At 47.0% G+C, this 13,783-nt stretch overlaps 1 protein-coding gene across 1 annotated transcript in view; it reads left to right on the top strand.

Moving 5' to 3' along the window:
• Positions 1-5,445: 5,445 nt before the first annotated feature.
• Positions 5,446-13,783, top strand: part of LSAMP (limbic system associated membrane protein) — a 1,030,680-nt gene continuing 1,022,342 nt past the window's right edge. Inside the window, exon 1 of the mRNA XM_074853103.1 lies at positions 5,446-5,945. Within this exon, the coding sequence (XP_074709204.1) occupies positions 5,879-5,945 (67 nt within the window). The 5' untranslated portion in view covers positions 5,446-5,878. The remainder of the gene's footprint in view (positions 5,946-13,783) is intronic.

The raw sequence follows: 13,783 nt of genomic DNA, 5'->3' as shown, positions 1-13,783 counted from the left end.
ATGAAGCCCACAGATACAACACTCAATAAAACAAGTAGTAATACACATATGTCAGAGACAGACATGCAGGACAGGGCACTAAAACATCTAGAAAAAACCACTCCTGGGTAATCTATGGCTCTTGTCTCCTGCTCTCTCAGCTTTAAATTTCAGGACCACTCATTCTCTTATGTAAACCCTGCAAAATTTGCATGGCCAACTGTGTTTTCAATACTATTTCTATTAAAGTGAAAAAATCACTAAGCCTTTTGCTAATGCAACATGACATTTACACAGTTAAATAACAGTAATTTGAAAAAATCTGTAATGGAAAAGTTAAAAGTTCCTCCATCAACTTTAACATGCCTGCTTGAGAAGTATTTTATGGTAGGTTCAGTATAAAAACTCGGAAGAGAAAATATTATGTGTGTGCTGCACAATCAAGTTAATATTGATATTGCGTGAAGTGACTAAAGCTAAGATGAAATAGAAATGAAAGTGTGAGTGCTTAAACAGTTAATAGCACAAAGCACATTTATTTATTAAAAAATGGACAAGCATCCATGCACAGTGCATCTAAATGCATCCACTCAGCCTTAATGAAATACTTTTACTATGCATTAAAAGTAGCCAACTTTCAATCATTCAGAGCTCTGTCAGAATCCAACCTTTTTTTTTTTTTTTTTTTTTTAATACAGGATTGTAGATGTGCTCTTTAATAGCTGATATTTCTGTGGTTCATCTGGCTTTTGAATACTGTGGTAAGTGGAAGAACTGCAATAATTTTAAAAGAAAGTACTGAAGAACAAGGACTTTGGCTTTGTTTTGTTGGGGTTTTTTTTAATGTTTGGGGGGTTTAGGGAAAATTGGGTATAATTCTTGCTTCTGTTTTTGCCTTCACACTATATAGGTAGCTGAGGGATTTGGCCACATAGAAAGTGGACTCATCTTTGGCTGGAGACCAATTCCAGAGAATTTCAGCCCACAGAACCTGATACTCCTGCTCATATTTAGTAGCCTAATGTCCCGAGCAACCCCGTTGGTATGACTCAGCATGAGCAAGGGAGCCAAAATCCAGCCCTGAATGTTTTTGAAGGTTAACAGTATGTCAAATAGGTTGTAAGAAATAGCTGTTTCTCCTTTCAGTCATGCTGGCTTCTCCAGGGAAGCGTAAGATGCTGCTACCTGAGAGAGTGCTTCTTTCTTTGCATCTTCTCTCTGGTTATAATTACCACTGCCCATTCTGGATGGGAACAATACTGGGTTCAGCATCATCTCACCTAGGTTTTATCCTTATGCAAATTATGGAGCAGAGATCCAATTCTATGATTGTTCATTATTACTGATTATTTATTATTATTATTTCAATGAAATTTCTATTACATAAATGCTCAAAGACCCCAGAGAGGACTGGACCCAACAGGCCACAGCACATTTATACCCAAAGTGAGTCTCTTTAAAGGTTAAAGAGATGAGTCTCTTGAACCAAGTAACAAGCGATAGAACAAGAGGGAATGGCCTCAAGCTGCGCCAGGGCAGGGTCAGACTGGCTCTTAGGAAGTATTTCTTTGCAGAAGGGGTTGTTGGGCGTTGGAATGGGCTGCCCAGGGCAGGGGGGGAGTCCCCATCCCTGGAGGAGTTTAAGAGTTGGGTTGACCCAGCGCTGAGGGATGTGGTGGAGTTGAGAACGGTCAGTGTGAGGTTCATGGTTGGACTGGAGGAGCTTCAAGGGCTTTTCCAACCCAGCTGATTTTGTGATTCTGTGAAAGCGAGAGATGGCCATGCAGTGGAGAGCTGTTTATATGGGATCATGCACAGAGTTGTGAGCAGAAATCTGTAGGTAAAGTAGATGTGAACGTTTGCATAATGGTCTGACAAAAGTGGTAAGGTTGTGGATGCCTGTAGAATTATGTGTCAGGTAAGTGAGTGACGAGGTTATGCGTGTGACTGTGGGTAGCAGGGATGTTGGGATAGATAGCGGATGAGCTTTGGTGCCATATATGGGGCTGAGGAAATTTGTCATAGAGTATGAATGGATATAATGCTGCATAATATATCAGATGTAGATGTTGGGCACTGAGGTAATGGATGATGAAGGTATAGAATGAATGAAAGGAGGGATGCTGAGCATATGAACAGTCATAAGAGTCAGAAATGTATAGAGCTGGTGTGGTATTATGGTGCTGGCCTAGCTGGTCCCTGGACTTGTGCCAGACCTTGGTGGAGATTCCTGCAACAAAAGTCAAAAACTATCTCCCACTCCAAGCCTACAAACTGACTGTCACCACTTGATTTTGGCACGCTAACTTCTAAATGCTTCTGGAGTGGTAAGCTTATTTTTGCCTGTGCTTTCTTTCAGATCATGTTCTGTTGGTATCTCTGGTGGGTTTGGACGCCAGGTGCCAACCAAAACCACTTTATCACTCCCCCTCCTCAGCTGGACAGAGGAGAGAGAATATAATGAAAGGCTCGTGGGTCAAGATAAGGACAGGCAGAGATCACTCACCAATTACTGTCACAGGCAAAACAGACTTGACTTAGGGAAAATTAATTTAATTTATTACCAAGAAAATCAGAGTAGGATAGCGAGAAATGAAACAGAATCTTAAAAACACCTTCTTCCCACTCCTCCCTTCTTCCTGGGCTTAACTTTACTCCCAATTTTCTCTACCTCCTCCCCACCAGCAGCACAAGGGGACGGGGAATGGGGTTACAGTCAGTTCATCACCCATTGTTTCTGCCGATCCTTCCTCCTCAGGGGGAGGACTCCTCACACTCTTCCCCTGCTCCAGCGTGAGGCCTCTCCCACGGGAGACAGTCCTCATGAACTTCTCCAACGTGAGTCCTTCCCACGGGCTGCAGTTCTTCATGAACAAATCCTGCCAGAAAACCTGCTCCAGCGCAGGCTTCCCCCAGGATTACAGTCTCCTTCAGGTGCATCTGCCTGCCTCACCATGGTCTTCACCATGGGCTGCAGGGGAATCTCTGCTCCAGTGCCTGGAGCACCTCCTCCCCCTCCTTCTTCACTGACCTTGGTGTCTGCAGAGTTGTTGCTCTCACATATTCTCACTCCTCTCTCTGCCGCTGCAACTGCTGTTGCACAGCAACTTTTTCCCCTTCTTAAATATGTTATGCCAGAGGCGCTACCACCATCACTGATGGCCTTGGCCTTGACCAGCGGTGGGTCTGTCTTGGAGCTGGCTGGTATTGGCTCTGTCAGACATGGGGGGAGCTTCTAGCAGCTTTTCACAGAACTCACTCCTATAGCCACCCCGCTACCAAAACCTTGCCATGAAAACCCAATGCAGTATCAGAGGATGAAAACCATTTAAAAAGGAAACCATGAACAAGAAGCATGCTCCTTTTGTATCAGCAATAGCATGGCCAGCAGAGACAGGGAAGGGATCTTACCCCTGTACTCGGCACTGGTGAGGCCGCATCTCGATGCCTGGGTTCAGTTTTGGGCCCCTCACTCCAAAAAGGCCATTGAATGACTCGAGCGTGTCCAGAGAAGGGCAACGAAGCTGGTGCAGGGTCTGGAGCACAGGTCTGATGGGGAGCGGCTGAGGGAACTGGGGGGGTTTAGTCTGGAGAAGAGGAGGCTGAGGGGAGACCTCATCGCCCTCTACAACTCCCTGAAAGGAGGGTGCAGAGAGGGGGGATGAGTCTCTTGAGCCAAGGACCCAGCGCCAGGACAAGAGGGAATGGCCTCAAGCTGCGCCCGGGCAGGGTCAGACTGGCTCTTAGGAAGCATTTCTTTGCAGAAGGGGTTGTTGGGTGTTGGAATGGGCTGCCCAGGGCAGGGGGGGAGTCCCCATCCCTGGAGGGGTTGAAGAGTCGGGTTGACCCAGCGCTGAGGGATCTGGTGGAGTTGAGAATGGTCAGTGTGAGGTTAATGGTTGGACTGGAGGATCTTCAAGGTCTTTTCCAACCCAGATGATTCTGGGATTCCAGTTGACTGGAGTCAGTTGACTTTAACCCACTGTAATATTTTTAGTTTGATTTCCTTGGGAAATGAAGCCTAGCTGATAGTACATGTGTATCTGTTTGTCCATATGTTCTTCCTCCCAAGAATTTTTCAGCGCAACCAATTTCAACTACAATTTAAAAGAGGGTTGAAGGCTGAAAAGTAACTTGTTCCTGCATGTCTCTTAAAAACTGGACACTGGGTAATGCCCCGCTCCCTCCATAGGGGAAAAAGCATGAATAACACAGGTGGTATCTGGCAGCAGCCAGCCAGGCCAAATGGTGACTGCGTTTTGCATTGCATTGTAGTGTGCATTTTGGTCCTCTAGGAAACAAGCACGTGTTTCTAGGCTAGCCACAGCATGCTATTTCTTCTTCCTACAAGGGATATGATGGGATCTGGCTTTCATTACAGTAGGGTGAGGGGGATTTTGGAGACAGCAGACAATAACCCACGGGGAGGCAGGCTTGATGCATTCTGTTTGCAGAACAGTTTGCTCTACAGCAGTCTGATAAGAAATACTTCTGGGGCAGCATCATTAGTGACGAGAATCCTACACACCTTTCCTACACCTGCACTCTCACTTTGGCGGCCTGCATCTGCCGCGTGTAAATTGGAGATTGGGATCCTTTAGCGGCGGCATCTTCATGGGCTGTCACAGTGTTCGCAGTGAAGGGAGCAATGTGGCCTGAAGAGGGACCACCAGGCTGGGTGTGCAGCCCACTTGGGCCGTCGCACTGCATCCCAGGGACTGGCCTCTCACAAGCTGTGCAGTCGCACTGCCTCTGTGTCCCCAGCTGTGAAAGGACACCCTTGTGTGAAACGCCTGGAGAGTGACCGATGAAAAGCCCTCTGTGGATGTTAAGTAGTGCTTCATTACAGCTGTTCCTCTCACCAGAGGGAATGATTTTAGGGGGCAATAGAACTACAGGAGCTAATTACTCCTTGGGGAAAAAAAGTTCATGCTACGTATGGTAGGAGGAACCTGTATTTGAAAGGAGAGGGGTAGTGGGAGAAGCTGTCTGTGAGCAAACAGTGACTTTGCATGCTGGATTTCCTACACAGAAGGATTCCTCCAGGTCCCTCTGAAATTGCACGAAAGTCACAGGAGATCCAGCAAAGATTAATGCAGCCTGCTGCTTGCTATTTTTCCTGGAGGCCTTGGCAGCTCTGTAATTACAATCAGTGTGTCTGAATCTCCCTCTGGCCCCTGTGTACTGCCCAGCAGTGACACCAGCATCAGAGAGACCCTTGCTTCAGATTTTGTCAAGCAGAACTCTGCTGAGAAATCAAACCTGCCCCGCTGCGTTTCTTGTGGCGATGAGGAATATTCCTCTGCTGAATAACCTCCCCATGTCAGCTGGAGCTGGAGCCTTAGGGACTCCTGAGCCCAGCGTGGCTCGTAGACCTGTGATCCAAGAGATACATTTGCAGAGGAATGAGAGAACCATATTTCTATAGCATAACATGTATATATTTATATATATAAAAATAAAATAAGTGAGCTGGCTTGCAACACTAGGTGGCAGAGGTGGGATCTTTTCTGCTCTGAGCACTGTCCTATAAGGCATTGCTTGTTTAAGTACAGTCGCATTTAGTTGGAGCTGCAGGAGAGAGACAGAGATTCTCTGTGTTTACAGCCAGCGCAGGCTACCGCGAGCATCTAACCTGGCCCCCCCTTTCTCCAGCACTTGAAGGGGAGAGTGCGAGGTTATTTGGGAATCTGGCCACCGCAGGTCAGCTTTTGCTGCGACTGGATTGTCAGAGCTGGTAAAGCAGAGCCCAGGGGGACTGAAGGGAAACACGAATCCCATTTTCTTTGAGAGGAGAGAAGGGGGGGGGGAAGAAAAAAAAAAAAAAAAAAGATAAATTGAGAGAGAAGCGAAGAGACGGAGAAAAAGGCAGAGGAAGCGGAGCGAGTGAGACAGAAGCATGAGGACCTACTGGCTGCACAGTATCTGGGTGCTGGGATTCTTCCTGTCCCTCTTCTCCTTGCAAGGTATGTGATGAGTTTTTTTCTTGCAACCTCCTCAAACCCTTCTGTTTGAATTGAGGCTGATGGACTGAGGATGGCCTGAAACATGGAGCTGGGAGCTGGAGCTTCCTCTCCCCCGCTTCCCCTCCAAACCTCCCCCCCTCCAGGAAATAAGCCAAGGAGAGATCGCTGCTGGTGAATCCTATGGTTAGAGGGCACTGCATGTGACTGACTTTGCTGCTGTATTTATGCTTTTGCAGAGGGGGAGTTGGGGGGGGAGGGGGGGGGCACAGTAAGATTTGCAAAGGAAAAGAGGGGTGGGTGAAGGTGGGTATCCCCTCCATCCACAGCCACTATTTCTCAGCACTTTGGGTCACAAGTACTGATGCTCCTGGATTCTTCACCTTCCTGAGGAGATCAGTATTAAGTTTCTTTTGTGGTTTGTGGTTTTTTTTTTTTTTCTGTTTTATTTTTATTTTGGTTTTGCCCGGAGAGGGGGAGGTTAGAGGAACCTCAATGCCTCGGGTCTGCCTGCAAAAACACTATGTCCTTCCCCTCCACCAGGGATAAAAAAAGAGAGAGTGATGGAGGAAAGACAGGATAAGAAAATTTGTTGGGTATGGGGTTTTGTTCGGTGGAGAACTGCCAGCTGGGTTTCTTGCTTTAAGAGCCAAGTGTGAGTATGGAATTTAGTTTGAAGTGATGACAGGCATGCTAGCTGGTTTTGAGATGCTTTCTGTAAACAGGAGTTAAGGGTTAATGCATCCCATGCTGTATGTATAAATACATGTCACACACGTACATATAATCATAGCCTTCAAATCGTAGCTTGTACATGATCCACACTCACTTATACACGCCAGTGGTCCTTCACACACACACACACATTCATGAATGTAGCAGGGAAGATGAATAAACTCACTCTGGCACATACAGTTCTAGCTCCCTAGCACATGCAATTCCTGGAGTGCCAGTCTGCCTCTCTCGCACTCACGTTCTCTCTTCCTCTCTCCCCCCACCTCCTTCAAGCCTTTTCTTGCGCTCTCTCTCCATCCTGCACACTAGTATTCATGGTTGCTTGCATATAAAAATCCCTCGCCTATCCAGCCGCACGAGCCTTGTAAGCCTGCATGCGTGCACACGTATACACGCACATGGGTGAATATATAAATAAAGAACATATATGTACTCTACCTGGCCTACTCTGTGCCTCGCAGTCTGGCATTCGCAGTGAGCTGTACCCTTAGAGGGTATCTCACTCCGACTGGTTTTACCACACACAGAGCGCTTTTCTCTCACTCTTGTGCATGCTAGCGCGTGAGTGCCGTGCATGGAGATATGCCCAGTCACAGCATCCTCACTTCCCCTTAGCTCCTACTTTTACGCACAGTCTTGCATGTACTGTCCTCTTCTATTTTGCTTCTGCTAAGCAAATTCCCATACAGGCATGCTCTCTGGCACACACACACTTTCTGTTGCAGCCTCACACTTACCTGTCACTACCGCAAGCACCTGCTATGAAATCCCTCATTTTTTGCCGCTTTCTCACATTTACCAAGTGTTCCTTTTCATACAGCCTAACTTCTTCTGTTCCTGGGTTGCGTACACATGCTTTTTCACTCTCACATATTTTCCCTCAAACTTGGATTCTCTGAACTCTGGATTGTGAATCCAGCACCAGCACCTTCCAGCTGACTTCCTCGCTGTGAAGTGGCTATTTCTGACAGGGGAGGAGGATTTTTTTCCAGCACATGGGGCAAGAGGAGAACCAGTACTTGTGTAGCATAAGTAGCTAATGTCAGCAGTGAAGTTGCGTAGCTTGATGTGAACTTCCCTCTGCTCTGGAGGAATAGGCACAGACCTGTCAAGGAAGATGGACACTGGCAAACCACACTGACTCTGAACATTGCCTCCCTCTCTGATGCATGTTTCCTAGCCTGTAGTCAATGGCGCTTGCTCCACGCCGTGTTTCCAAGTCCCCGAGTTGCAACCAGAGCATCCCGACGCTAGCACAACCCCGAGCTGGTTTAGTCCTTTCTTATAGCTGTAGCTTATGCCTGGCTACAGGCATTTACAGGCTTTTACCTTCTGTTTTAGTGAGTTACTACTGCCACAGTTGTATCAGCCTCATCTGTTCTGATTTTGAAGGCATCAGGGAAGGTTCTTTAAGAGCTGTCTTACCAGGTACCCTCTGAGAAGGCAGAGGCAACACAGTTGCCCTCCCTTGGTTTTGGGATGGAATGGGATGGGATGAGGACGGTTTTGCAAACCTGGAGCTGCTTTTTCTACTGCTCCCAAACTTCAGATGTGATATAAACCAGACCACTGCTGGATCTAGTTTCATAGCCAGCAGTAATTTCCTTTCTCTGGTCTGGAGAGTGAGAGGATGGGGAAGCAGGAATGGTGGGGCTGCACGGAAGGAGCAGGGCACCTCACGAGCAAGCCCAAAGATGTCTGAAGGAGTTATAAAGGGGGTGCGAATGTATTGTGCTCTTAAAAAAAATATATATATAAAAAAACCCCCAACAAACCCCCACTTATTTCCAATTAATTGTTATTCGTCGAAAGCTGTGGTAACAAGCCTTGAGCACTTCTGTAGCCCTGCTGAGCACAACTCTGTGGAGCTCCTACCCTAGGAAACCGCCGCGGTGGCTCTGAGAGGTGGTGACCCCATTCAGGCGGCTTCCAAGCGCGTCCCTCCAGAGCCAGCCAGCTGAGCCTGCACCTCTGCAAGCCATCCAAAACTTGTCCCTGCCTTCTCTCCCCCTTTTCCTCGCTGTCCACTTGGGGGTGTATGGGTGAACGCAAAAGCAGCTCCTCGTCTTTTTCTGTTCTCCCAAAGCCACCCAACATGGGGGTGAAGGGGAGCGGTGCCGACGCTGCTGGGCATGGCCGAGCTGAGGCTGAGGAGCAGGGGATGGGGGTGCAAGGGGAGGAAGGACAGCTGAGGCTGGCAGGAGACCTACGGGCTCCACAGTGCCAAGTGGCCAACACAGGCTGCCTCCTCCTGCGCCTCTGCCAGGGGATATGCAATGGGTCGCCTGTCCCCCGCCTGCCTGGGCTCGGGGGCTTGGGCGCAGAGACAGGCTTTGCTCCTTCTCCTCTAGCTTAGAGGCTTTAAGTCCTGCACAGAGGATTTTTCTTCTTCTTCTTTTTTTTCCTGATCACTACGTTTCCTCAATTTTCTGGTTCGGGATTCTTGCATTTCCCTACTGCTGGGCTTCCAGCCCTCGTTGGGAGGCAGGTGGCTCAGAGGCGGGAGGGTTCTTCCTCCTGCACGGTGCACTGGCCCTCCTGCCCTGTGGGGCCTGGAGGGATAAAAGTACCTGCACACCCCAGCACTGCTGGTGGGTGGGATTTTCTAGTGGCATGCCGCAGCTTTTCCCTCGAATGGATTCGATTCTTAGCATGGTGTGCCTTGTAGCTTCTGATAAAAATCAGATTCTTCAATCGGACTCAAAAGCTGAATTTTTCTTTTCCTTTTTTATCCCCAAGTCAAAAATTGGGTGCATGGGGACGGGGAGGAAAAGCAAATTATTTGGGTCTGTCAAAAATTGCATTTTGATAATTTAGAAGAATTTTGTGTTGATGTTTTCACTTTTACCTACTATTACTCTAACTTAGCTGTCAATATGAAAAGTAATTCTGATTTCCCCCCCTGAGCATTTTATTTAAAATATGAATGCCTTGACAAATTATACAACATTTTCTTCAGCATTGCTTTACATTGAAAAATGTTCTAAACAAACACCTTCCCTTGAAAAAGAACAGCTGTTTCAAATCAGCAATTTACTAAAAAATCCCAGCTTGTTTTAGCGAACCTCCCCTACAACCCCACCTCATTGGTTAATTGCAGGAGATTTTGTGCTTTTAAAAAATAAATAAATTAAGATACCTCCAAAGCCAAACTAGATGCTTTAGAAAAGGATGTGCAGAACTGGTCTGCACAGTACTGGCAGTGTTTACTGTATTTTTTGAGCTGCTCAAGGGTGTTCATAAATGGGGAATGAGTCTGATGAAAGAAATCACAGCGGCACTTGGGTAAGCAGAGTAGGATGCTGTAGGTTGGTATGCAGTACAAATGTTATCTGTAAAGTCTCATGTTTTATAATGTTACTGGGCAATGCGGGTGTGAAAAATGATGTGTTTGTAAATGCGCGAGGTTTGTGCAATCTATATGGATGGAAGCGTGTACCCGAGTGTTTCTGTGCTGATAATGCGTAATGGATGGGGGGAACAGCGGGAGGAGAGGGAATGTATGTGTGTGTGAGCGGTGACATTGTGGTGTATGGGTAACAGTGTGGGGTGATTGTGATGCAGTTGGATAATATTCAGATATTGCCAACTGGAGAAAAAAATACTTTTCCTGCTCTCCTGAATACACCTTTCATCCTACCTGTTTTCAACTCTCTCTGTCGAATAAGGCAGGGGAAGCTCTCCCAGGCTGGACTGTATTGATGAGGTAACAACTCACTCAGCTGCCTTGCATTCCCTTAAATGATGAAGAGGTTCAATACCTAAAACAAAACACTTTTCGTGTAGGCTTAAGACAGGGAAGAGTCAGAGAAGGCTTTTTATCTGCAAACAGGGAGCATTAAAAAGATATCCCAAGTGTTTCTTCTAGTCCTATCCCCGTGACTGCAGACCATTTGAGTCAATAATTACCACACCAGTAAGGACCCATTTCCCCTAGCTGTTATAAATCTCAGCACTCAGCTAGCTACTCAGAGGCCTTTATTATGGTAAGTGGAAATTTGCTTTATCTTTTAGTCTGAGATAGCTCCTCTCACACAAGGGTTTTACTAGTCTTGTAACAAATACCCTACTGCCTATGTTTGGGGTGCTGCTTTTTTAGCCTTCGAGCACCCATGTTGGTGGTCTGAGGAGGAAATAAGTTCTTTAAGAGTTACTCCTTCCACCTCCTTTTTTACCTCCAAGCAATAGAGCTCCTTCCAATCAGGGTGAGGAATATGGCTGCTGTCATCCTAGGCTGATGGCAGACCCAATGCTTTACAAATTCACATCCTTACTGCATGCCAGCTGTGCCTCCTGTAAGCTTTTGGGTACGCCAAGGCCCTTACCTTGCTTGTGGGGACTGTCTCCTTCCCTCAACAGATTTACCCTGTTCAAGGCTGATTTGCTTAGGATTGGGTTAAAGCAGGGATGTTGATACGTGAGTCCAAATGTGATGCAGCCCCTGCCCCAGCAGCTGGGTGTTCTGTGCACTTACCTGGAGAGGCTGGTGATGAGGAGCTGTAGCACTGCTTGCTGACCTGTATGCTGTGAAGTGAAAACAGGTGGCAAAAGGTGATTAGGAGTAAATACAAGGGAAGCCTCCTTTTCTGGGCAGATCTGAATACCTGATGGGCTTTCTTGTGGAAGATCAGCTGAGATTGTGGGCTGACAGAGGTTGGTAAAGTACTGAATAATCTGAGTGAAATCCACAGTGGTACCAGACAAAGGCATCCTGGGAGAGTCTGGGGAAAATCTTCCATGTGTGCCTTTGAATATGTGGACATGTGCTTTGTCAAAAACTGTCTCTTTTGCGTGTAGGGTGCTGCCGGGAGGATGCAGAGTTTTGCTGTCTGCAGTCCCTAAAGGAAGCGTGAATTGTCAGTATCCCCTTTTCCTTGAAGAAGTGTGTGACGTAGTTTTTTATGTGCTGTTCAGACTCAAAGAGCAATGGCTTTGACAGCTGATGTACTCTTCCTGCTGTCATTTTATCTGGGATAAAATCAAAAATACTAAGCACAGCAAAGACCATCTTGTCCCACTCTGAGAAGGAGTAGATAAGGGCATGTGTGGGTGAGCATGTGAGACACAGCCCTCTCCTGGTGTCAGGGAAGGGCAGAGATCCCTGCAGGCAGCATGGAAAGGAACAAGCAATGCCGGGAATTTGTGATACTTGCAGAAATAGGTGGGGGAAAAAGAGAAATCCAGGTTGGATTCTGTGCTATGCCACTGCACTGCGGTGCTTTGGCTGATGGTGGATATCCTGGAAGCGGAGGCAGTTCCCTCTGAGCTCCCTCCAGCAGGTTTTCTGCCGGTGGGGAAGCATTGCCCTGCTCACCTGCTTGAAGGGAGAGGGAATGGCACTGCAGGGCCTGCTGCTTTAATTTCTCTGAGCCAGAGGAATATTCTCCCCAGCAAAGGCTTGCAGGGCCTCCCAGTGAAGTGTCTTGCTGGCCATACCTGCTATCTTAAAGTTTATGGAAAAAATTCAGTATGACTACATGCTGAGGGAAAAGGGCCCTTTACACTAGACCTGCTTACTGGTCACCCGTAAGCGTGGAATAGGATGTTGCTATGGTTGTCAGCTGTAGAGCTACTGGACTTTGTTGAATGGCATCTCCGTGAGGAGGTGGTTTTGGGGGCAATGCAAGGATATACATATTGAGTTAAGGCAGGCTGGTGTGGTGGTGTTTTTTGAGGGGTTGGTTGGTTTGTCTGCTTTTTTTTTTTTAAAAAAAAGCATCAGAAGGTAAGCTTCTGAGGATGGGTTTTGGCTTAGAGCAAAGGTGAGTATATTTGGAGCTGTGGGCTCACAGTGTGGGGTTTTGTGGTTCCTAGGTTATATAAAGCATCCAAAAGCCTCTGAAGATGGCTTATTCTTGAAACCTGCTCCCTTCTCTAGGGTCTGCCTCTGTGTGATGACCTGGATGCAGGTTTCTTCATTTCTTTCAGGTTTGTCAGAGCTCTCCACAAAGAGTGTGGCCCGCTCCTTCTTCTGGTGATGTGCTCTTGGCCATTGGGAGGGTGAACATGTGGCAGGCAGGTCATGAGCAGCGGGATGAGGGACAAAGCAAGCAAGGAGACAAATGGAAGGCTGTGGAGCTTTCCAACCAGGAAATCAATAGCTTATCAGCACACAGTCACTGGGATATGAGTATGCAATGTAAGTGGGTAATCACAGCTCCCTCCCCTCTGCCCCTTAGCACTTATATTGATGGTGAGTTGCAGGCTGGAACCAATTAATCCCTACAATCTGTTAGGACAATAACAATTAATATTCTTCTCCATGCCTTCTGGCTGCTGCACCTGCATGGAGCCTGGCTGTGCTTGGCCCTCAGCAGTTGACCCAGAGCTACATCAAGAGTGAGAGCAAAGGTCTCTCTGACCATGAGCTTGCAGCCAGTGCACTGCGTTACCCGACTTCCACTTGTGTGAGTGTCAGCGAAGCTCACCGTGTGGGTATATACTTAAGTGTTTGACAAAGGAGGGATTTGCAGGTGAGGGTTTGCCTGCAGGAAAGGGAGGGGTTATTTCAGGGGGCATCTGTGGGGTTTTTGTTGTGTAAATGTGTTTAGACTTACGTCATTATGGGTATATCTGCTTGTATGAGTATCCACTCTTCGCCTCATAAAGCTATTTTGTTGTACAATGGGATCGATTATATCACAGCATCGAGTTTTATTTATGCCTGTATACATGATCTGTGCATGAAGATATGACCAAAGGTCTTTGCACATCTCTTCTTTGGCTTTTGGGAACATGCACGTACAAAACCGAAGATGATGGTGAATATATATATGTGTGTATGTGCATGTGAAAGAAAATGCATAAATTGTGTGGTAGAGATGCTTGTGCCATGTTAACAAATCTGGTTCACAGTTGTGTTTTGTACAAGGGAGATATTACGAAGTGTTAGTTCAGTAGGTGAACGCGGCAGGATTGCTGATAGGAATATCTGTGTAGCTGTGTATGCTTTTGGAGTGACCATTATTCATAGCAGATTTGCATCCTATCTTGACATGGCAAGCGATTGTTGCAGTGAAACAGAATTGTTGCTGTGGTTTGGCTACCCCTCCTCATCTTTCTGTGATAGCCTCAGTGTAAGGTCGCAACTTAGTCACGCTTCAGTC

Source organism: Strix uralensis, chromosome 2 (assembly GCF_047716275.1).
Source record: "Strix uralensis isolate ZFMK-TIS-50842 chromosome 2, bStrUra1, whole genome shotgun sequence".
NCBI lineage: Eukaryota > Metazoa > Chordata > Aves > Strigiformes > Strigidae > Strix > Strix uralensis.
The sequence above is the reverse complement of the archived record's forward strand: the minus strand, read 5'-3'. Positions and strand labels throughout refer to the sequence as shown.